The 25,260-nt window shown below is 43.1% G+C and overlaps 1 protein-coding gene across 2 annotated transcripts in view; it reads right to left on the bottom strand.

The window, feature by feature from the left end:
* YWHAQ (tyrosine 3-monooxygenase/tryptophan 5-monooxygenase activation protein theta) overlaps positions 1-24,142 on the bottom strand; it is a 39,999-nt gene extending 15,857 nt beyond the window's left edge. Inside the window, exons 1-2 of one of the 2 annotated variants that reach the window (XM_030555449.1) lie at positions 23,998-24,142; positions 22,170-22,545 (exon numbers count right to left, since the gene is read on the bottom strand). In XM_030555449.1, the coding sequence (XP_030411309.1) occupies positions 22,170-22,463 (294 nt within the window). In that variant the 5' untranslated portion in view covers positions 22,464-22,545; positions 23,998-24,142. Of the gene's footprint in view, positions 1-22,169; positions 22,546-22,855; positions 22,958-23,997 lie in introns of those variants that run through there. The other variant, XM_030555450.1, reaches the window with a different exon arrangement.
* Positions 24,143-25,260: the final 1,118 nt, after the last annotated feature.

Genomic DNA, 25,260 nt, shown 5'->3' with positions numbered 1-25,260 from the left:
GATGAGCTATTGTTGGGATTCAGGACAACTGACATGCAAACTTTTTCACCTCCTTCAAACAGTCAGGGAGGAACTGATGGAACATTCAGACAACAGAATTTTGCTTGGGAAGATGTAGCCTGCAATAGCCTGGCTCATGGTTTACCCTCCTCTGCCAAAAAGCCTTAGAAGTAGGTGGGATCTGCCAGTTTAAGGAGCTAACACTCAAGAAGTGAAAATCTCACACAGAAGGTTTTCTGTAAAACAAAGATTTGTCAAAGCATTTTTTGGTTTGTAATAATATCAGACTTTTCATTCCCCCTCCCTTCCAAAATCACTGATGTCAACTTTAGGCAGTGTTAGTTATTTCAGCAAGGGAAGTTATATTGGAAGAAGGGGTTTAGGAAAGGATCTCATTTCATCAGTTAAATTGGCTTATGCTTTCTGTAAACTGAAAATTTATTGCAAACTTTTAGTACCACACAATGTTACAGAAATACTTGAACAGCTATCTACAAAAAGAGAAAGACAAACCACATAACACTGACAGAAGTTTACCTATTCCACTTGCAAACTGAAGAATGTCAAGAAAGCAGCAACACTGAAGCTACTGAAACTATATGAAGTAGAATGAAGTCTCTAGGGAATTTAGCTAATCTAATATACTGTACAAAAAAGTGATTTTTCTTTACCATTCTTGGCACATTACAAAAGTAAATACATGTGGTAAAGGTATTAAGTTATTGCAGATTTCTAAAGCATGTTCAGAAGATGGACTGATGCTAACTATTTAAGTATGTCTGTTGAACAAATGTTGGGTCTTAGCTAGTATTAATATAGAAAGACTTGTAGATTTGAAATAAACTAAGATATATGATGTGTTCTAGTTACTTTTCATCCACGGGCCTCACAGAAAAGGGTGTCATCTCTCCCGTCTCTGCCCGCCTACCCTTAGGTGGTGATACAGAAGTGGAGAGTTCAGTGACTTGCTCCAAAAACCACAGTAAGTCAGTAAAAGAGCCAAGAGCAGAAAAAGTCTGACATTTATTCTTCTCTTCCATCCACTTGGACATACTTACCTTTCCATAAAACATTTAATGTCTTACAAATAACTCATTTTATGTACGTTGTCATTTGTGAAGTGAGCAGTAATCTTCCCGCTACAACTTGTGACATTTATAATTAACTTTATGTAATGAAGACAAAAGATTCAGGAAACTCATTTGCAGTGTGCATAATATATTTTATGTTAAAATAGTTTACATAAACACACATTTGATGTCATTTTGTCTTCATGTCTACACAATGGCCAAGGAGAAATAGTTTACACAACAAGTTTAAGGAGTGGGAAAGCATGTTTACCATCACTAATATGTAATCATAAAACAAATTATCTATCAAGGACCTCCACATTTTACAAGTTTTAATCAAAACTTGTAACACTCCTCCTCCATGATACATGTGTCTCATTTTTATAAAGTGAGAAGTTTGCCAAAATCACCAAGGAAGTCTGTCAGAAGCAAGAACAGAATTTAGATTCTCCAACTTCTAAACCTATACTCAAAAACAACATAGGAGCAAGTGTGCTAGAATAATTAAGGCACCAAAATGAGTCAACTTCAAGCACAAAAATATTCCGTTCCAAACCAAGAACTTCCTACTTCCCCTGTTTAGACAGGTTCTTACTGTACTGAATCGTGGTCATGACGATAAAATTCTAAATGGATGTGGCCTCCTTGCAGATCAAGTGCCACCTGGATCAAATTTCTGGCCAGGTCCTTGAGGTAGTCTGGCTGGATATTCACATCAGTTCCATCACTGGCAATCATATTGTGCCTCAAGCTTTTGGCATCCATGTAATTGCTGACTGTGTAGCGGCATTCCTTGGTGAACACTCCAGAATTTGCTGGTCTTCAGTATGTCCATGCCAAGAAAGCCAACAAAACTGAACAAGAGCTGATGGAGACAGCTGCTGGGTTCAGCTTTAAATATCCTCATTTCTGATCTCATCCTGCCACTTCATAAGGAGCAGCTGATGAAGATGAGAATTGAAAACACCAACCCTGATGTGTTTCAGCCTCTCTCAGCATCCACATTTCACTTCCATACAACAGGGCTGGTACAACTCTGGTTCTACAGAGCCACAGTTTTGTGGCGAGCTTCATGTCACAACATCCTCACAGAGGCCAAAGAGCCCAAAAAAGTATAGCAGCAGTGGATTCTCTGCAGCTTGAGTCTTCAAACCACAATTTGAGGACTTCAATAACTCAGACATAGGTTAGGGGTTTGTTATAGAGGTGGATGGGCGAGATTGTGTGGCGTGCATTGTGCAGGAGGTCAGACTAGACGATCATAATGGTCCCTTCTGACCTTAAAATCTATGAGTCTATACTGCTACACAAGTATCCAAATCTTTTGAGTATCCTCCAGAACCATTTACAGTGTCTCCCAAATATTTGACAGTTGACATCTGCACAACATCCCATCCAGACCTAGTAATACAGGGACCGTTGTAATCTGGAGCTGCAAGGAGATTGACGGTAATGGCCAAGGAGTTAGTTTTATCCGGACTAATCAAACCAATGTGCACTGCTTCTTGCTCAAACAAATCAGCCATCAATGAGTGCAATTCACCAAGCTGAGCCAACAAGACAATGTCAATGTATTCAAGATCTTGAAGCAGAAAGTTGTTTAGCTCAAGGACACTGACAACTGCCTCCTCAAGCTTATCCATTAACTAATCAATGTAAATACGGAATTGAATAGATGGTCATGATAATAATCCCTTTTGACTTTGAAGCCTATGAATGATGGTGACATAATGCAGAATGCCAAACGCCCGTGGAGATAGGAAAGCAGGAAAGCATTCCATGTATTCGTCATTACTCAAGCACGGCTTTGTTCTACTCTGCAGAATGCTGATGTATTAGGACAACTGTAGAGCCTAGGAGCCCTAATTATGGACCAGAACTACACTGTGCTGCCTACCTTCCTGAACATAGGTGAATTCCAGGGATTTCCAAGGGAAGGGTGAGCTAGTGAGGGGCACTGCAGTTAGGATGTTGTGTTCTAGAGGATCAAAACTCTCTTGTGCCTTATGTGATTAAAGCAAAGAACAATGCTGTCAGAATAGTTGCAAAGGGTCTGTATGTGTTAACTGTCTACACCTAACACTTCATCCCTTGAAGAGATAATCCAGAAAGCTCATAATTTTAAGTGGAGTTCTGGGAGAGGAGGTATTTAAGCTCTGGGGGAAATCTGAAGGGTGAGCACTGAGCTGATGGGCTAGCCAACTGGAAAACAGGTTCTAGCTTTCAGAAGGAGGTGACAGAGAAGACAGCGTGTGCTTAGAGTGTGTCCAGGGATCCCATGACTGAGGCAATGGTTAGACTTCATTCAAGTCTGGTCTACACTAAGAAATTAGGTCGGTATAACTACGTGGATCAGGGGTGGGGAAAATCCACTATCCTGAACAATGCAGTTGAACCAACCTAACCACTGGTGTAGACAGTGGTAGGCTGATGGGAGAATTCTCCTGTTGACCTAGCTACTGTCTTTCAGTGAGGTGGATTACCTACACTGATAGGAAAACCCCTCCAGTCAGAATAGGTAGCATCTTCACTGAAGCGCTATAGCAGTGCCACTGTGCTGCTACAGCGTAAGTGTAGATATGCCCTCAGGCTCCAGAAGCTTTAAAATACCCACAGTGAGTGATCACAAAGGGGCAATAAGCTGGAAGCTGTGACAGGCAGTATACAAAGAAACAATGAGAAAGCTGGTTTGCGTGATTGGCACTGGTCTCAGCACACCAGCAGCCTAAGAGTTGTCAAGTTTTTCACAGGAATCACAGAAAAAGGAAAGTATTAAGAAGGGTTTTGAAGGAGGATAATCATGTTTGTGGATGTTTACAAGGAACTCCTCCCAAGCATGAGGGGCAGCATGGGAGAAAACAGATCCACAGACTTTAGGACTAGAAGGGACCTCGAGAGGTCATCGAGTCCAGTTCCCTGCCCTCATGGCAGGACCAAATACGGTCTAGACCATCCCTGATAGACATTTATCTAACCTACTCTTAAATATCTCCAGAGATGGAGATTCCACAACCTCCCTAGGCAATTTATTCCAGGGTTTAACCACCCTGACAGTTAGGAACTTTTTCCTAATGTCCAACCTAAACCTCCCTTGCTGCAGTTTAAGCCCATAGCCTCTAAGGATAGAACAAGAAGCAAAGAAAGGTGAACAAGTTTTCTCCCTCCTCCTGATGACGCCCTTTTAGACACCTGAAAACTGCTATCATGTCCCCTCTCAGTCTTCTTTTCCAAACTAAACAAACCCAATTCTTTCAGCCTTCCTTCGTAGGTCATGTTCAAGACCTTTAATCATTCTTGTTGCTCTTCTCTGGACCCTCTCCAATTTATCCACATCTCCACATGAAGGCTCTTGTTTCAAAATTTAACCAGTGAGGGATGGAGGCTACTATCATAGGCCAACTGAATTTGAGAATCAGCATCCTGATAGAAAGTAGGGTAGGCTCTGCAGCATCTTCAAAGTGAAAACAGGTAGCTTATGTTTGAACTGACAGAAGGAGGCCCCTGCGTGCCCTTATGCATAGGAGATCGAAGGGGGATGTGCCGTTGCTTCCTTTCAATACTCAAGCCCATTTTAAGGCTACACAGCTGCATGCTTGAACTTTAATCCTTTGAAAACTACTGACTTAGTGTATGAGCTAACAACCTTTGCAGACTACTGTACCCCTTCCAGGAGTCTGATTTGTCTTGCATACCCCAAGTTTCATCTCACTTAAAACTACTTGCTTAAAAATACAAAAAAAGTATGACAGCACACTATTACTGAAAAATTGCTTACTTGCTCATTTGTCTGTATGAAATTTTAGTTTTTACTGACTTCGCTAGTGCATTTTATGTAGCCGGTTGTAAAACTAGGCAAATAACTAGATGAAGTGATGTATCCCCTGGAAGGCCTCTGTGTACATGTACCCCTGGTTGAGAACCACTGCACTGACTAACTACACATTTACATTCCACATTGAGTTTAAGTGAACAGAATGTAAGCAAAAGGCAGAAATACAATAGTGAAATTCTGGCCATTTGTTTTTTCCTCCTTCAATCTCTCTAGTAAAGCTTTCTGCTTCCAAGATTCTTGTACCTGAAAGTGCAGTTCTCCAACTAGAAAAGTAATTCAATGTATACCTATGTCATCTGCTGTGCTTACCCTCTTTCTACCTTGGCCACTAATTTTGACTGTTTGAGAACAAAACTATTTTAATTCAAGGAGTCCCATAAGAGGAATAATATGAATTAAGTCAGCTTTGTTGACTATCTGCTGACCACATTAATCCAAGAATATTAAGGCTGCAATTTTCAAGTCAGCCTAAAGGAATTGGGTGCTTAATTCCATTAGGCCCCTTTGAAGGTCTTAATTTCACATTGTGTACTTTCATTTTGAAAAGTTCAGGATGCTACAGAAACTTTCAGAAGATTGCACATAATAGAACCAAACACAGATTCTACTACCAGTTATCTGGTTTCAAGGTAGTTAAAGGCAAGGTAATACAAACTAATGTTTTGTATTTACCTCCTCAACTCAGAATAGCTGAAAGTTCTTATTTTTGTACCACCCAAAATATGTTTGAGTAATCTTACTTTTGTAACTAGGCACAAATGGTTAAGCAACATGATGCAAACACAAAAAGCTACTTGGAAAAAGGAGCCAGTTGAGTCAGTTTTTAGTTTCAAGCAATAATAAGTGTGTTAATGTTCAGAATTCCTGCTGTAATAAAAGTTACCCTCTGAATGAAGTTCAGGTTATATTAAATCTCGATTCTTAGGTCAAACTGCTTAAATACTTGAGTTGAAGTGCCATTTAAGTTTCCTGCACTGACTCAGATATTACCACCAACTCCTCAAAGTTTGACTTTGATTTGTAAGGAATAGCATCTTAACAGTATTGATTTGATTTTGTAGAAAGCACTTCAAGGCTACTAAAGCTTGAAATCCAGTAAATCTGATATAGGTAAATCCCAAACACTACTTTTTATACCAAGGCAGACAAGATAGGTCTTATCATTTGAGCTTCAGAAAAAGAGTTCAGTAGGATCAGCCTAGTCAGCGAGAGAAATAGGATACTGATCAAGTTGTCAATGCTGATACTGCTCAAAGGCAAGAGCTCAATTTCTGCAATCTTTTCCAGCCTGAGTAGAAGTAACAGATTTTAGTGATCTTATGTTAAAACCAAGACAAATTTATTTGCAAATCCCAGCTAGGATTCACTTAACCAAGTTCTTAGATGTCTGAACAAGAGCCATTCAACTCTTGAAGGAAAGCTACTCTTTCCGCAGTATGTGGGAGAAATGAACTTAATTTCTACAAACAGCTTTATCCACAGATCTTCAATTTTAATACTATTTTCTTCAGCATGTTCTCCTAACTACGTAAAAATAAAGAACATTCGAATACTTCTAGGTTCCCAAGAACATTGCCATTCAGTTATCATAAGATGCTAACTTATGACTGAACAAATAGTGCTGAGAAAGTATTTAAGAACAGTTAGCAACCATATATACAAATATACACCAGAGAACTATTTTCCACCTCTTGCAGTACAAAGTGACACTACAGGAGCTGTTGTAAGTATTTTACTTGGGTATGTCTACACTGGCAAGTTTCTGCACCACAAGTTATAACACTTATTAAAAAGCTAGAATTAAACCGCTGTTGCGTGTCCACACTGTGCTCCTTGTGATGCTGGAGCACATCCACATCAGCAGTCCTTGCAACAGCAAAGACAGCAGTACATTGTGGTAGCTATCCCACCGTGCAACTGGCCACAGGGTGCTTTGGGAAGGGTTTGCAATGTCTCCTCATGGGGGCAGGAACAGCATCACATGATGCAGGTTTCCCAATCCCCACTCCAGCTGGGGCAGGGGCCGCAACACACAGCTCAGCCCTGCTCCAGATGGGGCGCAGGTTCGGGGGCTGCACCACACATCTCTTGGAAGCAGCTGCATTGCCCCGCTCCGATGGTTGGGGGCCGCTTCATGTGTAGGAACTGGAGAAGGGACATGCCACTGCTCCTGGGAGCCGCTTGAGGTAAGTGCCGTTCGGAACCTGCACCCCAGCGCCTCTCCTCAACACCCTAACCCCTGCCCCAGCCCTGATCCCCCTCCCGCTCTCCAAATCCCTCAATCCCTGCATGGAGCACCCTCCTGCACCCCAAACCTCTCATCCCCAGCCCTATCCCAGAGCCTGCACCCTTTCCTGCACTCCTGATCCCCCTCCCGCCCTCCGAACCCCTTGGTCCCAGCCCAGAGCACCCTCCTCCGCCTCACACTCCTCAACCCCAGCCCCACTACAGAGTCCGCATCCTCAACCAGCGCTCTCACTCCAACCCCAATTTTGTGAGCATTCATGGCCTGCCATACAATTTCTATTCCCTTACGTGGCCCTCAGGCCAAAAAGTTTGCCCACTCGTCTTAGACAACTCATTCACTCAAAATTAGCTTCAGTGACAGTGCCTTTTTAACTACTGTTGATACTAAGTTGCTTTAGTTTCATAGCACACTGATCAGTGTGGCTTTAGAACACTTGTAGTTATGCTTGTATTCATGGATGACTGCATTCTTCTGTCCCCCTGCCAAACACCTGAACACCAATTGCCTATTTCAAGCTGATACATTTTAGTGGTCACTTTTTTCCCCCCAGTAAAGAAGAAAGAATTCCCCTGCCCTAGTCTGCTGCCTCTTCTGGAATTCTGTTATGAAAGGTAAGACTATCCTTCTAGATCCAACTTTTGTGCATCAGTTTACTGTTTGACAACATTAAGAGGGGACTGGATGACAAGCTATTTAAGACACTAAGCTTTTATCCCCAGTGCACAAGTAATTTAGAGATCAAGTAAAGTGATTTTCCATTTAATTCCTTTCCAATAATAGCGGAATGACCTTTATTAGAATAGTTTAAAATGACCTGACAACATCCTGCAGAAAACACAGGAACACTCCTATATGGCATGGAAATGGATATGATCTAATCTGCTTTTTCCATTTTGATTCTGAATGCTTGCCTACATAGTTTTAAGAACTGGCAGCCAATGCTTACGATTGGTTAAGGACTAAGTACATTTCTAAGTAAATTTACTAAGTAAATTTCTTTATATATACACAAGAATCCTACAGTAGGGTCTCACCAACATCTGCAGAAGCGGTGATTCACGTGAAACTCCTGAGGAAACTGTTTTTTTCCTTAATAGGAAAGGTCCACAAGAAGACACCATCTTAGTTTATGAAAATTAAATGTAGTGAAGACACTCTGACACCAAGCACGATGTTAGGTTTTTTATTAAGTATTTTAAAATGGTGTTAATAGCTAATGGCATAGTTCCAAGTCACAGAATCATAGAAATGTAGAGCTGGAAGGGACCTCAGGGAAGTCCTCTAGTCCAGCCTATGATGCACTGAGGATCAAGTAGGGTATGCAAAACTTCTCTTATCAATACATGTTTCACATTTATAACTAAGGTTTCAGAGTAGCAGCCGTTTTAGTCTGTAGCCACAAAAAGAACAGGAATACTTGTGGCACCTTAGAGACTAACAAATTTGAGAATATTATTATGCTCCAATAAATTTGTGGCACCTTAGAGACTAACAAGTACTCCTGTTCTATTTATAACAAAACAATTTATTAAACAGAAGGATGAATTGTAGAGTTAGTGAATTAAACTAATTTCAGGTCAGCCTGGGAAAAGTTTCAAATATGTCTAAGTGAAAGAGATCTTAAATTCCTACTTGCTTAAGTTTCTTGCAAAATAAGAGTCTCTAGAGTTACTTACTCAGACCTACTGTGCCATATTTATAAAACATGAGCTCAAAAGTTTGATGTCCTTCCCCTCCACCCTCTATATAGAGAAAAGCAGACTTGAACTCAAAGTTTCTGATTGAAGCTCATGAATTCAGCATATTTATTTAAATGTTTTAAGGGATTAGAAATTTAGGCCTTAACACATTTTGTATTACATTCAGATTTCATTTTAAATAGATTTTTTTAAAAGAAAAAATAAATTAAAAAGTCTGATTTAAATTTTAAAACAGTACTTTTAGAATGTCAAAAAATATTGATTTTTATCCACCCCAGAACCAAGTACAGTAACTCCTCACTTAACGTTATATTTTTGAAAAATATGACTTTAAGCGAATCCAATTTCCCTATAAGAATTAATGTAAGAGGAGAGGGCGTTTAGTTTCCAGGGAATTTTTTTTTGCCAGACAAGAGACATTGTTTAAAATTAAAACTTATACAGTATAGGTATATAAACAATGTAATACTGTACTCAGCAATAATGATTGTGAAGCTTGGTTGAGGTGGTGGAATCAGAGAGTGAGGGTCTGGCTGCTCCTCTTGCTGTTCTTTCCAAAGTGCTGGGGGGCAGCTGATTGCTGCGGATGGGAGGAGGGGGAGGCTGCGTGCCTCCTGAATGCTGCAAAGCAGCTGACTGCTGCGGGTGGGAGGTGAGCAGCCTCCCACCTCCTTCCCCACACCTCCCGCCCGCAACAATCTGCTATTTCGGGGCATTCAGGAGGCTCTGCGGGGAGAGGGGACAGGCCGTGTGCCGCATCCTCGCTCCTCTCCCCAGAGCCTCCTAAACTCCGCAAAATAGATGACTGTTGCAGGCAGGAGGTGTGGGAAGGAAGGGGGGAGTTGCTGATCTGCTGGGCTGCAGGCGAGCGGGAGGCGCTGGGGGTGGCGGAGGGGAGCTGATGGCCCACCCTGGTTCCAAGCCCCCACAGCCAAAACATTAAAAGTAAACATAGCATAACTTTAAATGAGTACGCTCTCTAATAGATCAGTGATGTAACAACAAAATGGGATGACATTAAGTGAGGAGTTACTGCATACCAAGATAATCTCTGATAGGTGTTTGTCTGAACTGTTCTTAAAGACTTCCAATTACTAGCACCTTACCAAATTCACGATCCATTTTGGGCAATTTCAGGGTCATAGGATTTTTAAAAGGCCAACTTTCATGTCAGCTATTTAAATCTGAAATTTCACAATATTGTAATTGCAGGGTCCCGACCAAAAAAGGAGAGTTTTGTTGAAGGGGGGGGGGGGAGTGGTTCCCACAAGGTTATTCTAGAGAGGGTTGCAGTACCCTTACTCCTGCACTGCTGCTGATGGCGGCGCTGCCCTCAGAGCTGGGCAGCTGGAGAACAGCAGCTGCTGGCTGGGATCCCAGCTCTGAAGGCAGAGCCACCTTTAGCAGTAGCGCAGAGGTAGAGATGACGTGGTATTGTATTGCTACCCTTACTTCTGCACTGCTGCTTCCAGGGTGCTGCTTTCAGAGCTAGATGCCTGGCCAACAGCCACACCTCTTCAGCCACCCAGCTCTGAAGGCAGCACAGAAGTCAGAATGGCAATACCATGACCTCCCTGAAAATAACCTTGTGGCCCCCCTGCAACTCCCTTTTGGGTCAGGACTCCCAGTTTGAAACGCTGGCCTTCCCAGTGAAATCTATACAGTATAGGGTAAAAGCACACAAGACCAGAGTTCATAGGGGGAGCCCAGATTTCAGGGTCTTGTGACAAGTTTTTCATGGCTGTGAATTGGGTAGGGCCCTACCAATAATAGGGATTCCACAACCTTCTTTGGAAGCCTATTCCAGGCTCCTTAACTATCCTTATAGTTCACAAGTTTTTCCTAAATCCATGGAACTTAAGTTGCCTCAAAATGGCAGCTCTTCACTTCACCTGGTGGATAGCCTGCCCCTTAGCAGGGAAAAAAGTTTGTGCCAGTCAGTATGTTTAAGTATAAGCATCTGAATTAAGTAACAGAGTTACAGAAGATCACAGAGGCACAATAATATTAAATCTCCATTTCAAGATTATAGGCAATTCATAAATGGACAGAATTGTTTGTAAGGCACTTTAGAACCCGAAAGGCCATCATAAGTCTTAAAGACACCACGTAATCACTGGATCAGAGGTAAACTTCTTTCATTGATCAGAAACTGGCAAAGACAAAATAAGAATAAATGGCAAGTTTGACATGATACTGCACAGTCCTTTATTATCAGGGTTGAAAATAGTCACTAATGACCTAGAAAGGACAAATGGGGCAATGAGATGGCAAAATTTAAATCAGAACTGAAGACTGAGGCCTGGTTTACACTCAAAGTTAAGTTAACCCAGCTACATCGTCAGGGGTGTGAAAACTCCACACTTCTGAGTGGCAAGGTTAAGTTGACCTAACCCCCAGTGAACACAGCGCTATGTCAACTAAAGAATTCTTCCACTGACCTAACTACCGCCTCTGAAGGAGGTGAAGCACTATAGCAGCACAGATGTACCTCTGTAGCATTTCAAATGTAGATAAGCCCTGAGGCACTCAAGAGCCCTAACAGGCAGGCAAATGGAGGGCACACAGGTATATGACATACAGTATTGAAAAAGGAAAGTAAAGTAAGGCACACTGGAAGGAATAATTTTTACAACTCAGATATTGTTAGTAAACAAACAATTCAGGTAGACCATTTGATGTCACTGAAGCAAACATCAAACTGTCTAAAGAATGGATTAGGATTCACTGAAATTATAATTTCATTATGTTATTAGTATACTCCAAAATGGAACACTTTACTCTGGCCATGCCTCCTCAATGAGACAGACAGTGTGTTCAGAGACATGGAAAGACTTCTATATTAGGAAAACCAAAAACTTTGGATACAATTCTGCAGAGATGGGTGCATGCAATAGCAAAAGGTATATGGAAAAAGTCTAGGCAACATTAAAAAGGAGGAAACGTAGCAAATGAATAACATGCAGTTACAATAGACAGGACAAAGTTTAAAATATATAAACCCTCATATTTCAGGGCATATGCTAACCACTCATGGGATCATGAAGGAACTGTTCCTATGAACTATCTTCCATAATATATTTTATTAACTTCTTTGAAAAACTGGTATTGGAAAAAGGATATCTGACCAGGTGAGCTTCCGATCCAGTATGGAAAGTGGAATGTTTTGCTGTTTCACCAATGCTATTTTAAGGCGTACACTTAGCCAAATGAGTGCCTTGGTGGAGAACCCTAAATTAATTATCTTCAGTTTTTATAACTTCTAGAGCAGTGGTTAGGTTCCTGAACATTTTTATCCCACGTCGCCCTTTGGGCTCATCTCTTAACGTGACTCCTCCAGGCCAGCAATGATGCCAATTCACATATTTCAGAGAAAGGAGCAAGTTTTTCAGCCCTACATCCCCCAATCCACATCCAGCCTTGCTAACCTATTCTGCAGGAGGGAGTTGCCATTGCAATCTAGAATAGGCACCCCCTACTTCAGCAGTATCAGCTGCACAGGTTCCCCCTCCCTGATGGGCTGGGCGGGGGGCTCAGCACCATCAGCCCTTAGAATCTGTTACCAGGGACCAGCTGCTCAAGAGCCAGCTCTGTTAATGCCTGTGATGCCTTCCCTGGGATGAGATCATGAACACCCTCCGTCCTAAATGGCATCCCTGGCCCATGCTGTGCCTATCCCCCTACCCCCAGGAAAAACAAACAAAAAAAAAACCACACCAAACTTGAGCAACACCAGTGTCAGTTCTTCCCAATTCAAATTTCAATTAATTCCATAAAAAAAAAACAGGTGGATAAAATAAATAAATAAATAAATAAATAAATAAAAATCAATGACTTAAAAAAAGCAAGTTTTTTAAAGAAATTGATATTTATATAAATTAAATACAGGCATTTTTTAAAAGAATTCTAAAGTTGTTAAATTTTTTTAATTATAATTAAATTTGAAATTTTAAACTTATGTTGAGGACTAAGCTGATAGCTACTAAAGTAATTTAAATTAAATTAAAAAATTACTATTCAGAAGTACACAGTTGTTGCCAAGTTTTCAAAAAGTCACCGACTAATCAATTGGAATCTGAAGCACTAAACTGGCTTTTGGCAGCAGGAACTTCCATCTGCACATGGAGACTCAGTCATAGACTTTAAGGTCACAAGGGACCATATGATCATCTTGTCTGACCTCCTGCACAATGCAGGCCACAGAATCTCACCCACCCACTCTTGTATCAAACTCTTAACCTGTGTCTGAGCTACTCAAGTTCTCAAATCATGGTTTAAAAAGACTTCAAGATGCAGAGAATCCTCCAGCAAGTGACCCATGCCCCATGCTGCAGAGGAAGTCAGAAACCCCCCAGGGCCTCTGCCAATCTGCCCTGGAGGAAAATTCCTTCCCAATCCCAAATATGACGATCAGCTAAACCCTGAGCATGTGGGCAAGATTCACCAGTCAGGCACTCAGGAAAGAATTCTTCCTTAATTACAGTCTACTCATCTAGATTAGTTCAATTACTAGGTCATAGCAGTCAAGAAACCAATTCAGTTGAAAAAAGCAGGGATGCTTGTTTTTTTTCCTACCAATCATAAGAACAGAGAGGATGAGATCTACTAGTTCTAAAGTCTTGAAGGACATGGTGATCAGATACAATCAGTTCATTTAAATTATTACAGATAATACTGTCTTTATTTAATAAAAAAGTTTTAAATGCAAAACACATTGAAAAGATTGTGTACCCAGGACATTAAAGGTAGTTTTATTAAATAAATAAAACCGTTTTTGTGCATTTCTAATTGATTTTGAATTTCCATCCAAAAAGAGCTTGACACAAATTGCAAGCTAAAAATTAACCTAGTTAAAACGTTTTTCTATGTACTTCTTAAATAAATGGGTATACATATAGCGTATACTCCTGGTTAGCAAAGAGAAGCACCAAATTTAGTTGCAAAGTGACATGTTTTAATGGTTACCAATTAGAATCAGCCTCTCTTCAATAAAAAGTACAAGTGCAAAACACAAGTACACCTCTACCCTGATATAATGTTACCCGATATAACACGAATTAGGATATAACGTGGTAAAGCAGAGCTCGGGGGGGCAGGGCTGCGCACTCTGGTGGATCGAAGCAAGTTAGATATAATGCGGTTTCACCTATAACGCGGTACGATTTTTTGGCTCCCAAGGACAGTGTTATTTAGCGTAGAGGTGTAAACAGATTTAAATCAAGGTTTCCTGCCTGTTGATTTAAAATGATGATTTAAATCAATCCACCCTGTAAGAAACCTATACATACAATGTGAAGTAGGAAAGATCTCTCAAGATGAATTTTTATGATTCCTACTGTACAAATGCATACACATATGTATATTAAAGGTGCATTGCTAATCCTTTCTACCCCATTCATACTACTTTCCAAAATACTAACCTCTCACTGAAAGCAGAAGACAGGAAACTGAGTTACGTGCACGCCATGATTCTTCATCAACAGAATCATATTATAGAATCTAAAGTTTTGGATCATCATAATTGTGTTTCTACTCTTTATGATTCAAATCGTGAACAAAGGGTAAACCCATGCAGGGGTTGCCTCAGATATGCACCAGTTGTCTTTGGGGCAATTAACTCAAACTCAGTATCAACATTACCGAAATAAACAAATCAGTGGCAACAATCAGCTAACGTGATTATTCCTTCCATCCAAACTGCTTTTGACAACATCCCAGCTGTCAAAAGATCATACTTCTTCTATTCATCCACCAAACCCTATGGATTACATTTACAATTGTATGTATTTCAGTACAAAACTTTTACAGTTCACTAAAAATCCCGGGGCAACATAAATTAAGGTTAATATCAAACATGGAACACTGTTGAATTCGTGAAATGAGTAACCTAAACCTTAGATTATTTCTGAAGCCACTGTAAGAGCCAAGGGTCTCTCCAGCAGAATTCAGATAAAAAAATGCCAATTTGTAAACTAGCCCTTAGATTATGATGAAAGTAAAACAAAACCACACCCCAAGACATTTAGGTTTGTGATAACCATGTAACTGCTCCACCAGATGTCTCAGGATCTAAGAGCAATCATCTCAAATTTTATTAAAAACAGTGCTAATTACATTATTTTGAAAATGTAAGTATATTAAAAAACCTCAGTGCTTCTAATATACAAGATGAGGTTTATGCAATAACCCCTATTCTCAGATCTGACTTTTGAAATCTACCATTACAAAAACCCAGCCATGTAAAGAATGGAAAATATAGAGAAACAGGATTTAAAGAGCTAATCAGCACTGCAACCACCAGTTCAGTTTTGTATTCACAAGAAACGTACACATTTAAAAAAAAAAAAAAAAACAAAGTGAACAAGTTCCAATGCCTACATAAACTACACTTAGCAGAGGCTGCAAACATGCTTCTTCACACTCCTGATTACATTGCTTTTGCTAATGACGTTTTGGGCAGCTTAGGGAAATGCAAGATGTCCTAATGCACATAGTTTCTTTCAACTGTTAAAGTTGTCATCTGATATTAGTGTTCATTTATGTCTCTGAATTCTCTCATCATGAGAAAGTGTAGTTCTACAGACCCAACACTAAAGTTGGTAGTGTACGCCATTTTATTCAATGTGAAATAAAACTGCCCTAAAATAAAACAGAGCCACAGTGCATATACGGTTAGCAACTTAAGTGAGGTTACCAATAGCCTTTCTAGATTAATAGATTCCAGGCCAAAAGGGACTACATTGTGATCATCTAGTCCAGTGATAGGCAACCTGCAGCCTGTCAGGGTAATCTGTTGGTGAGCCGCCAGACAGGTTGTTGACATTTGCACAGCCGCCGCATCTCCCAGTGGCTGCGTTTTGCCGTTCCTGGCCAATGGGAGCCACAGGAAGCAGTGCAGGACACAGGGACATGTTGGTCATTGCTTCCTGCAGCTCCTATTGGCCGAGAACAGCAAACCACAGCAAGGGAGGGCTGTGGGAGGCCATGCAAATGTAAACAACTTGTCTGGTAGCCCACCATTGGATTATCCTCACGAGCCGTGTGCGGCCTGCGGGTTGCCCACAACTGATCTAGTCCGCCCTCCTGTTTAACATAGGCCATAGACTTTCCCCATAACAATTTCTCATGAACTAGAGTATATTTTAGAAAATCATCCGTCTCTTTAAAAATCTGCCAGTGATGAAGAATCCAGCACAAACCTTGGTAAATTGTTCCAATAGTTAAATCACACTGTTAAAAATGCATGCCTCATTTCCATTTTGAATTTGTCTAACTTCAATTTCCAGCCATTCGATCATGTTAAAAAACTTTGTATACTAGATTGAAGAGAACATTAAATGGGGAACAAGCTTGATATGGACCTACAGAATCTAATCAAGTTATCCTTTAACCTTCTCTTTAAGCTGAAAAGGAGCTCTTTCTATATCACATAAAGCATGTTTTCCCTAATCCTTTCACTACTCTCATGGCTCTCCTCAGAATCCTGATCAAATGACTGCTTCCTGATGCATTTTTAAAAACTAGTAGCTACCATGTTAGTCTGGCAAGAAAGTCTTGTCAGCCATCATACAACAAGCTTTGAGAGGTGGAATGACAGGTTTTTTTTAATGCTGTTTCCTAATTAAGTACCTGACCCGCATGACTGATGCAAAGCAGCTACAATTTGAGGGATTTTAATACATAAAGCAAGCAACATCAGCATCTTGAAAGTTAGCCATTTTTTAAACAAGATTTAGTGTCAGTACTGTCCCCACATTACCATACCAATTTATTTTCAATTTAAAAATCTCTTCCCTGTTGCATGAAAAGCCCCAACAAACTGGGGATATAGAAACTGATATACAAAGTGTTATCTAATACAGAAAGTACACGAATTAAACATAAAACAGTGAACTTGTGAGAAATATACGTCATGTCCCTTGAAGGGTGAAGTACTAAGGACCTAGAAGTTGGTACAAGGTATCACAGAAGCCTCTCATATTGTGAAACATCTCCATTTCCTTCTCCCCTCCATACAAAAGGCAGCAAAGCTAGGAATCAATACTAATATCAGTAGCATACAAGTAGCAATCAAAAGGTTCTCAGACACCACTGTACTGTTGTTTATACTCTGCTATGCCACACTTTAATTGCTTCTCAAAGGAAGGGTGCGCCCAGTGCATTTGGAAGTATTCCATTTTTAAAAAACCTGAAAGCTGTAGCCGTTAAGATGCACTGGATGATTGTGAATGTAGCAATGATTGTGCTCTAGAGCTTTGAGCATGCCATGCAAGTTTAACACTACATTTAACCACACTCAAAGTAAACAGTACACAACTCCTACTTTTATCTTTATAATGAATAAAGAATTTTAGGATCAGTTATACAGAAATTAAATTCTATGGCCTCCAAGTCTGGGGAATTGTGGGATCTTCAAGAGCACTCCAGAGACTTGATAATTGTGCTCCTAAATCACTTAAGCACTTTTGAAAATTCCACACAGTTTTAGTCATTCAACAGTATCCAGTAGAACAGTCAAGCAATTCAACCAGGTTTACTGAAAATTTCTCTTATGGGAAGCAAATGACATTCAAACTGCAAGTTTTCTGCCAAAGCCATATGGTAACTGGGCCACGCTTTCGTTTCAGTGACCGTTCTCTTGCCTGAATGATTAAATCCCCCATTACCTGTGAAACTTCATCAAGATTATCTTGTTTTAAGTTCCATCTTCTGCTTTTGGGATACAATTAGCACCAATAACATCTTATCACACAGTTGTGACCAGCTCTGTATCCAATGATGAGAGCTGTACGTGAATGGCTTGCAAGAGAGCAGGTAAAGTCAAAATGAAATTAAGAATTTTAAACAGCGTGCAGTAGAAGTATTTCAGTGGAGATAAGAATAGTAAAGTAATTTATTTATTATTATTCAACTAGGAGAGCTGGAGCACTCTTTAGGGAAAAAAGGAATATCAGACAATTTTACAGCATTTTAGTTACTTAACCACAGTAGAACCTCACACTTATGAACACCTCAGAAATGGAGGTTGTTTGTTACTCTGAACAAAATGTTATTGTTCTTTCAGATGTCTACAGCTGAACAATGACTTAATACAGCTTTGAAACTTTACTATGCAGCAGAAAAATGATACTTTTAATCATCTTAATTTAAATGAAATAAGCACAGAAACAGTTTCCTTACCTTGTCAATTTTTTTTTTTTTAAAAAGTAGTTTATGGCTAACATGTTGTATTTGCCGTTTTTGGGGAGTGGTGGGGCAGGGGTGTCACTGCAGCTGTCTGATTGTATACTTCCAATTCCAAATGAGGTGTGCGGTTGACTGGTCAGTTCGTAACTCTGGTGTTTGCAACTGTGAGGTTCTACTGCTGCATGCGAAATACTGCTAAGATTATTTATAAATGCAGATTTCTAGAACAGCATGTATGAATTTCTAAAAGCTGAGCTGTATAGACAGCAAAGCTTTTTTTTGTTTGTTAGTAACATAACTGGGTAATAGCAGCCACCTACTGCACCCAAAATATCCACCCGTTTTAGATCGCAACAGTTCAGTGACTGACAAGGAACCCTTCCATATTATTTGCAAGCAGTTATTGCATTTACCATAGACTAGACTACAGAGAAGTTTTATACTACATGATAACCTCTGAGAGGTAGCTTACCAAGAGCAGGAACTTAATGTTCCTGGAAACCAGGAACAACTTGAAGTTATTCTGAAATTTGCTTAAAAGCTAGGATATGCTGAAGGGGGCTCACCAGAGCACTTATTGTTCCTTCTCTAAATCATATGCAAGCACTGGGAAATTTGTTCTTTGTAGTGGCAGTTTCAATCTTTCAGCTGCTGACTCATGTAACAGAGTAGCAGCAGAATGAAGTAGGTAACGGAAAGGAAAATAGGGTTAAACTACAAATGGTGCTGGAAAGGAAAGCAGCAGTATCACAGCTAGTAGTGAAAACTGATAATAAAACCCTTTCCCCCACTACAGGAAGATGTGCATCTTTGTTTTTGCTGATGCCAGAGAACAGGAAAAGCATGTGGCTTTGTAGGTTTCTCTCTTCACTACTTCCTGCAGACTTTAGGGGCAAATGAAAGCAGGCAGTTGCCAATGAGGCCCCAGATGAGAGCAGAGGGAGCACATGCAGTGAAATTGGGGTAAGTTTATTGGGATATGCGCAAACATCACCTTTGTGAACATTACACATTTGCACTACATATACCAACTGATTAGGGTAACTTCAGCATAGACAAGCCAAAAGGGCTCAAAATGCTCACATCTTATTCAGTTCCAGAGCAACTACATCAGGTGCGGCCAACTTGAGCCTGAGAAGGAGCCAGAATTTACCAATATACATTGCCAAAGAGCCACAGTAATATGTCAGCAGCCCCTCTCTCCCTCCCGCTCCCAGCACCTCCCACCCAATAGTAGCCCCGCTGATCAGCAGTTTTGTGGCATGCAGGAGGCTCGGGGCAGGGGAGGGCATGGCAGGCTCAGGGAAGGGGGCAAGAAGGGGTGGAGTGGGGGCAGAGCCAGGGGTTGAGCAGTGAGCACCCCCTGGCACATTGGAAAGTTGGCGCCTGTAGCTCCAGCCCTGGAGTCAGTGCCTATACAAGGAGCTGCCTATTAACTTCTGAAGAGCCACAGGTTGGCCAACTCTGCACTAGACCACTTATAGAAGCATCTATTAAGATGAAGTAACAAAACAGGATGAGATGGTTTATCACAAAACCTCCTGAGAATTCAATTTGACAGGAAGTAAAGGCGCAAGGGGGTAAAAGTCTCAGAGTCTGGAGGGTTGGTTGCGTGTATGAATCCTAACACACTGGTGGTTAGATTGGATCACAGAAGAGGAGAGATGATTTGAGAGAGCCCCATTGTAAAATACTGGCAACACATCAGTAAGTCTAATTAGAATTCTGTCACAGGAAACAAGAATCAGTCTAAACCTGTGGTTTATGAGTCATACTATTTTTTTTTTTTTAAAATGAAGCCTTAGCAAGTTTTAACCATGCCTGAAACACAAGTTTTAAGAAATGAAATACCTTTTAAGTGCATTAAGGAAAAAATAGCAATTGTCTTGACTGATTTACCAAGTAGTTTCAAATAAATCTTTATAAGAAAACTGCTTAGAATTGTTAGAGCAGATTCTTAATTCAGAAAAATAAATTCTAGGTGGTAGCAAACATTCGAACATACAAGTATTTCCAGGCAGATGTTCCCATTGTCAGAGGAGCTAGAATTCTTGGCTTGATTTTGCTTCTAAGAACATAAGAATGGCCGTACTGAGTCAGACCAAAGGTCCATCTAGCCCATTATCTGTCTACCAACAGTGGCCAATGCCAGATGCCCCAGAGGGAGTGAACCTAACAGGCAATGATCAAGTGATCTCTCTCCTGCCATCCATCTCCATCCTCTGATGAACAGAGGCTAGGGATACCATTCTTTACCCTTCCTGGCTAATAGCCATTTATGGACTTAACCACCATGAATTTATCCAGTTCCCTTTTAAACATTGTTACAGTCCCAGCCTTCACAACCTCCTCAGGTAAGGAGTTCCACAAGTTGACTGTGCGCTGTGTGAAGAACTTCCTTTTATTTGTTTTAAACCTGCTACCTATTAATTTCATTTGGTGACCCCTAGTTCTTGTATTATGGGAATAAGTAAATAACTTATCCACTTTCTCCACATCACTCATGATTTTATATACCGCTATCACATCCCCCCTTAGTCTCCTCTTTTCCAAGCTGAAGAGGCCTAGCCTCTTTAATCTTTCCTCATATGGGACCTCTCCAAACCCCTAATCATTTTAGTTGCCCTTTTCTGAACCTTTTCTAGTGCTAGGTTTTGAGGTGAGGAGACCACATCTGTACACAGTATTCGAGATGTGGGCGTACCATGGATTTATATAAGGGCAATAAGATATTCTCAGTCTTATTCTCTATCCCCTTTTTAATGATTCCTAACATCCTGTTCGCTTTTTTGACTGCCTCGGCACACTGCGTGGACATCTTCAGAGAACTATAAATGATGACGCCAAGATCTTTTTCCAGACTCGTTGTAGCTAAATTAGCCCCCATCATATTGTATGTACAGTTGGGGTTATTTTTCCCAATGTGCATTACTTTACATTTATCCACATTAAATTTCATTTGCCATTTTGCTGCCCAATCACTTAGTTTTGTGAGTTACCTCAATTACTACTGAAAGAGACAGCAGTAACTACAAGTCTCCTAATCCAAGTGAGTACAAGTTTACCTCCTGGTTGAACTAGAAATACTAGTTTATTTTTAAGAACTTGCTATCACCTCTTCCTGTCCTAAGATGCCTGAAATATTAGATAGGACTTAAAATGTTATTTTATCATTACACTGGTAATAAAGTATTCAAGATTATTTGCTACGTTTCCAACTGCATTACACATCTAGCTTCCGGCAGCCAGAACTTTCATTGATCATGTGGAACAGGGTGCTGCACCTTCTGCATTGCTGATACAGATTCAACCCCCACTGTAATGCAGTATATTTGCACCACTGCGAACATCTAGAAGACACAGGCACTGCTGCAGCCTCCCCCAAAATAGATATATGGGCATTTCTGTACTCTTGTATTAATATTCATCTGCAGTGCCTCTTACAAGCTTAAATCTTTGTAGTTTTGCCTTATTCCACAATGACTGCATCTCTACCATACAAGACAGTCTGAAGAGTACATCTGCAGGTGCAGGAAGCCTAATTTTCTATAGATTTAATATTTACGTCTTCACTGAAGATGACTTTTTATATTTTATACAATATAAAATATACATTTTATTCAAGACCCCCTCTAAAGCTATTCAACTTCTTACAAGTCTCCTCTTGACCTAACACAGAAGTTTGTGACCACCACCCAGCTGAGCACACCAAAGCAGATAATTCAGTTATCACTCAGTTAATCTGGATGCTTACAACTGTTTTATTAATCAAGAACAAAAGGAAGAAAGCAGCTTTCTTGTTTTTCCTTCCAACCTTGTTATTGCAGACAGATGAGCTGCCTTGCATAGTGCAGACGAACTTGAGCTCAAATCCTCCTATAGCCCCCATAACTACAAGACAGTGCTGCATATTGATCTCACTCCTGCCCACATCTTCCTTTCCCACACTTCACTATGACAATATCCCTGCATCCTTCAACTGAGTGGTGCAATAGCTTACCCCACACCCCAACATAGTGTCACACACAGATCTCCAACATCCAAACCTACGATCTCACTCCCAAGCACAGAAGTATGTACAAATCTCTTGTGCGTCAAGGGTTACGAGATGTATCCCCAGTTCCCCAACTTACCAGCACAGTGGTGCAGATGGACCTGAGCTCAGACTCCACCTTCTCCCGATAGTCCTTGACAAGCTGCATCTTCTTGTCGTTGGTGTCTGTTTTCTGCTCAATACTAGAGATGACCCTCCAGGCAGAGCGCCGCCCCCCCACTACGTTCTTGTAGGCCACCGAGAGCAGGTTCCGCTCCTCATTGGATAACTCGGCACCCTGTTCGGTTACTGCCTTCATGCAGGTGGCCATATCATCATAGCGCTCAGCCTGCTCAGCCAGCTTGGCTTTCTGGATCATCTCGGTCTTCTCCATGGTGGCTGGCAGTGGTGAAAGCACAAGGCAGAAAGAGAGGCTGGGACTGTCACACTGTCAAGAGGAAAAGGCACCTCAAAACCTGTCAGGGAGGAAACAGATTAGTCATGTCTCTGGGAGCCAAGAGCTGCAAAACACTACACTTTGCCCCTCCCCAAAACTGAGAAGACACCAAACCAACTATCTCCCCAGGAACCAAGAATCACAGGCCACAAAGGGTCCCTACCACACCATCACCCCAAGAGCTATCCTGGAATGAAGAATCCTAGGCCTATACAACCAGCCCATTTCACAGGGAATTGGTTACAGAAAAGGGGAAGTGCACTTATCTCCAGAGCCTCTAAAGAAGGTTAATAACCTGGACCACCTGGACGAGAGAAAAGATAACTCACTCTCTCCCCACAGGAGACCAATCTAGAGACCAGATGGTGGAAAGAAGCACTCCAGCCTCCTCAGAATGGCTTTTGTCTCCGCGTACACTTTCCTCTCTCTCACCCCTGTGTGCACTAGCAGGGCTTGCAGTCTGTGGTTAGTCAAGATATTGGGGGGGGGGGGGGGGGGGAGAAACAGACGGCTGGAAGTCATTAACCCAAAGGGGCCATCCCCAGGAGCCTTGCCCAAACCCTTCCCTCTAGGCGTGGGGATCAGAGTGGTTTGCCTGAAGGTGGAAGCACTGGAGAGGGGCAGTAAAAGAACCACCAGCCCCAGGGTAGCCACAGGAGGACGAACAAGCCCAGAGGACACGGGGAGGAGAAGGCGGTTATCTAGTGCGTGTCTGGGAACACAATGGCCCCGAAAAGAGAGAATCCGAGGACAGGGGTAGCAATCCGTGCTCCAGCGAGGCAAGCAGGGGCACCGGGAGGGGCGCCCGTTGTGGGCGGATTGGGCAGACACGTGGGGAAGGGGTGCCCCCGAGATGAGGAGACAGAATAAGGGAACCTTTGTCCCTTGGCGAAGGAGGGGGCGCGGGACCAGGCCCGGAGACCACGGGGAGTCTTTCCCTAGAGCAAAGAAAGGGGATGAGGCGCCGGGACTGGGGCAAATGGATCCGCGTCCCCAGCGCGAGGCAAGGGGTGAAGCCCCCTACCCGAGCCTCCCCGAGGGGGACCGAGACTCTATCCCTCGGGAGAGGGCGGGGACGGAAGAGTCCCATCCCCCTGGGGGGCGCGGCGAACAGGACTCGCTCAGGCCGGGTGGGTGGGGTCTGGAGGCTCAGGCCGGAGCGGACGAGGGAGAGGCAACTCCGTCCACGCCTTGGGCCCGGCCCGGCAGCCTCCCGGGAAGAACGGGGCTCGGCAGCTCTCTCCGGGGCAGGGCACGACCCCTGCCCGGGTAGGGGGAGGAGCTGCCTCCAGGGGGGCGGGGGGAGCGACGGGGAAAGCGCGGTGTCCCGGCGGCCCCGCCGGGCGTGAAATGGCGGCGGCGCTGGCGGCATCTCCCGCTCCCCGACGCGGCTGGGACTCCGCGCCGCTCTCACAAAATGGAGGACGCGGCGACCCCTCGCATCCCCGTCGCCGACCCCAGCCCCGCTCACCTGGGTCGGGTCCGCTCCGCTAGGCCGAGCCGGCTGGCGCCGCTAGATCGGGTGCGCTCCGCTCGGGGCTGGGGCGAGGAGAAAGAGCCGCTCCCGTCTCAAGCGAGAGCCAGCGCTAAAGGGCGTTGGTACAGGCAACCCTACCCGCTGCCAGACCCGCCCTCACACGGCCAATCCGAACGCCTGCTCCGAGCCGGGGCCCACCCCCCGCGTGCTATTAGCCAATCCAGACTTAGCGCGCCGCCGCGGGGGCGGGCACAGGCGGGGCGCAAGCTCGGTTGGCCCGTGGGCTGCGGCTGGGGCCACGGGGTTTCCTCCAATTAGATCCAGGGTGAGCCAACGTCACTGTCACCATGGTGATACTGCTACAACCCCCCCTCCCTTCCACGCCCTGCCTGCCCTGGCAGTGCGAGCCAAGTCTGGGCGCGGCACGAGACAGTGCGGAGGCGCGACTAGGGGGGCTCGTGCTGCTGCTGCTGGGAGAGGGAGATTCGGAGGCTGGAGAGCGGGTGGAAGCGTGGGAAGCTGGGGGTGGGCGTTGCTCAGGGCAGCGTGCACCGATAGAGGGTAGCTGCGGGTGAATGCTGAGGGGAGTGTGCACCGCTAGAGGGTGGGTGTTACAGGGGGGAGCATGCACCGATAGAGAGGAGCTGGGGTTGAGTGCTGAGGGAGACTGTGCACCAATAGAGGGTAGGTGTTACACGAGGGAGCATGCACCGATAGAGAGGAGCTGGGGTTGAGTGCTGAGGGAGGAGAAAGCACTGATAGAAGGGAGCGGGCCGTGGGTGTTGTACAGGGAAGCATGCACTGATAGACGGGAGCTGGAGAATGGAGGCTGAGGGAGGAGCATGCACTGATAGAGGCGAGCTGCGGGGGCAGAGTTACTGAGGGGGGAGCGTGCACTGATAAAGCGGAGCTGGGTATGGATGTTGCATAGGGAAGTGTGCACTGATAGATTGGTGTTGAGAGGGGAGCGTGCACTGGTAGAAAGGAACTGGAGGATAGATGCTGAGGGGTGAGTGTGGACTGATAGAGAGGGAAGTGGGGGTGGGTGCTGAGAGTGCGTTTTGCATAACGGAGAGCTGGAGGATGGATGTTGAAGGGGGAGCATGCACTAGTAGAGGGGAACTAGGTGGTTGCTGAGGGGGTGGGTGTAGTGATAGAGGGGAACTGGGGGTGGGTATTGCAGGGGGAAGCATGCACGGATAGACAGGAGCTTGGGGATGGATGCTCAGGGGGAAGCATGCATGGATAGAGGGGAGC

This window comes from Gopherus evgoodei, chromosome 3 (genome assembly GCF_007399415.2).
Source record: "Gopherus evgoodei ecotype Sinaloan lineage chromosome 3, rGopEvg1_v1.p, whole genome shotgun sequence".
Classification (NCBI taxonomy): domain Eukaryota; kingdom Metazoa; phylum Chordata; order Testudines; family Testudinidae; genus Gopherus; species Gopherus evgoodei.
The sequence above is the reverse complement of the archived record's forward strand: the minus strand, read 5'-3'. Positions and strand labels throughout refer to the sequence as shown.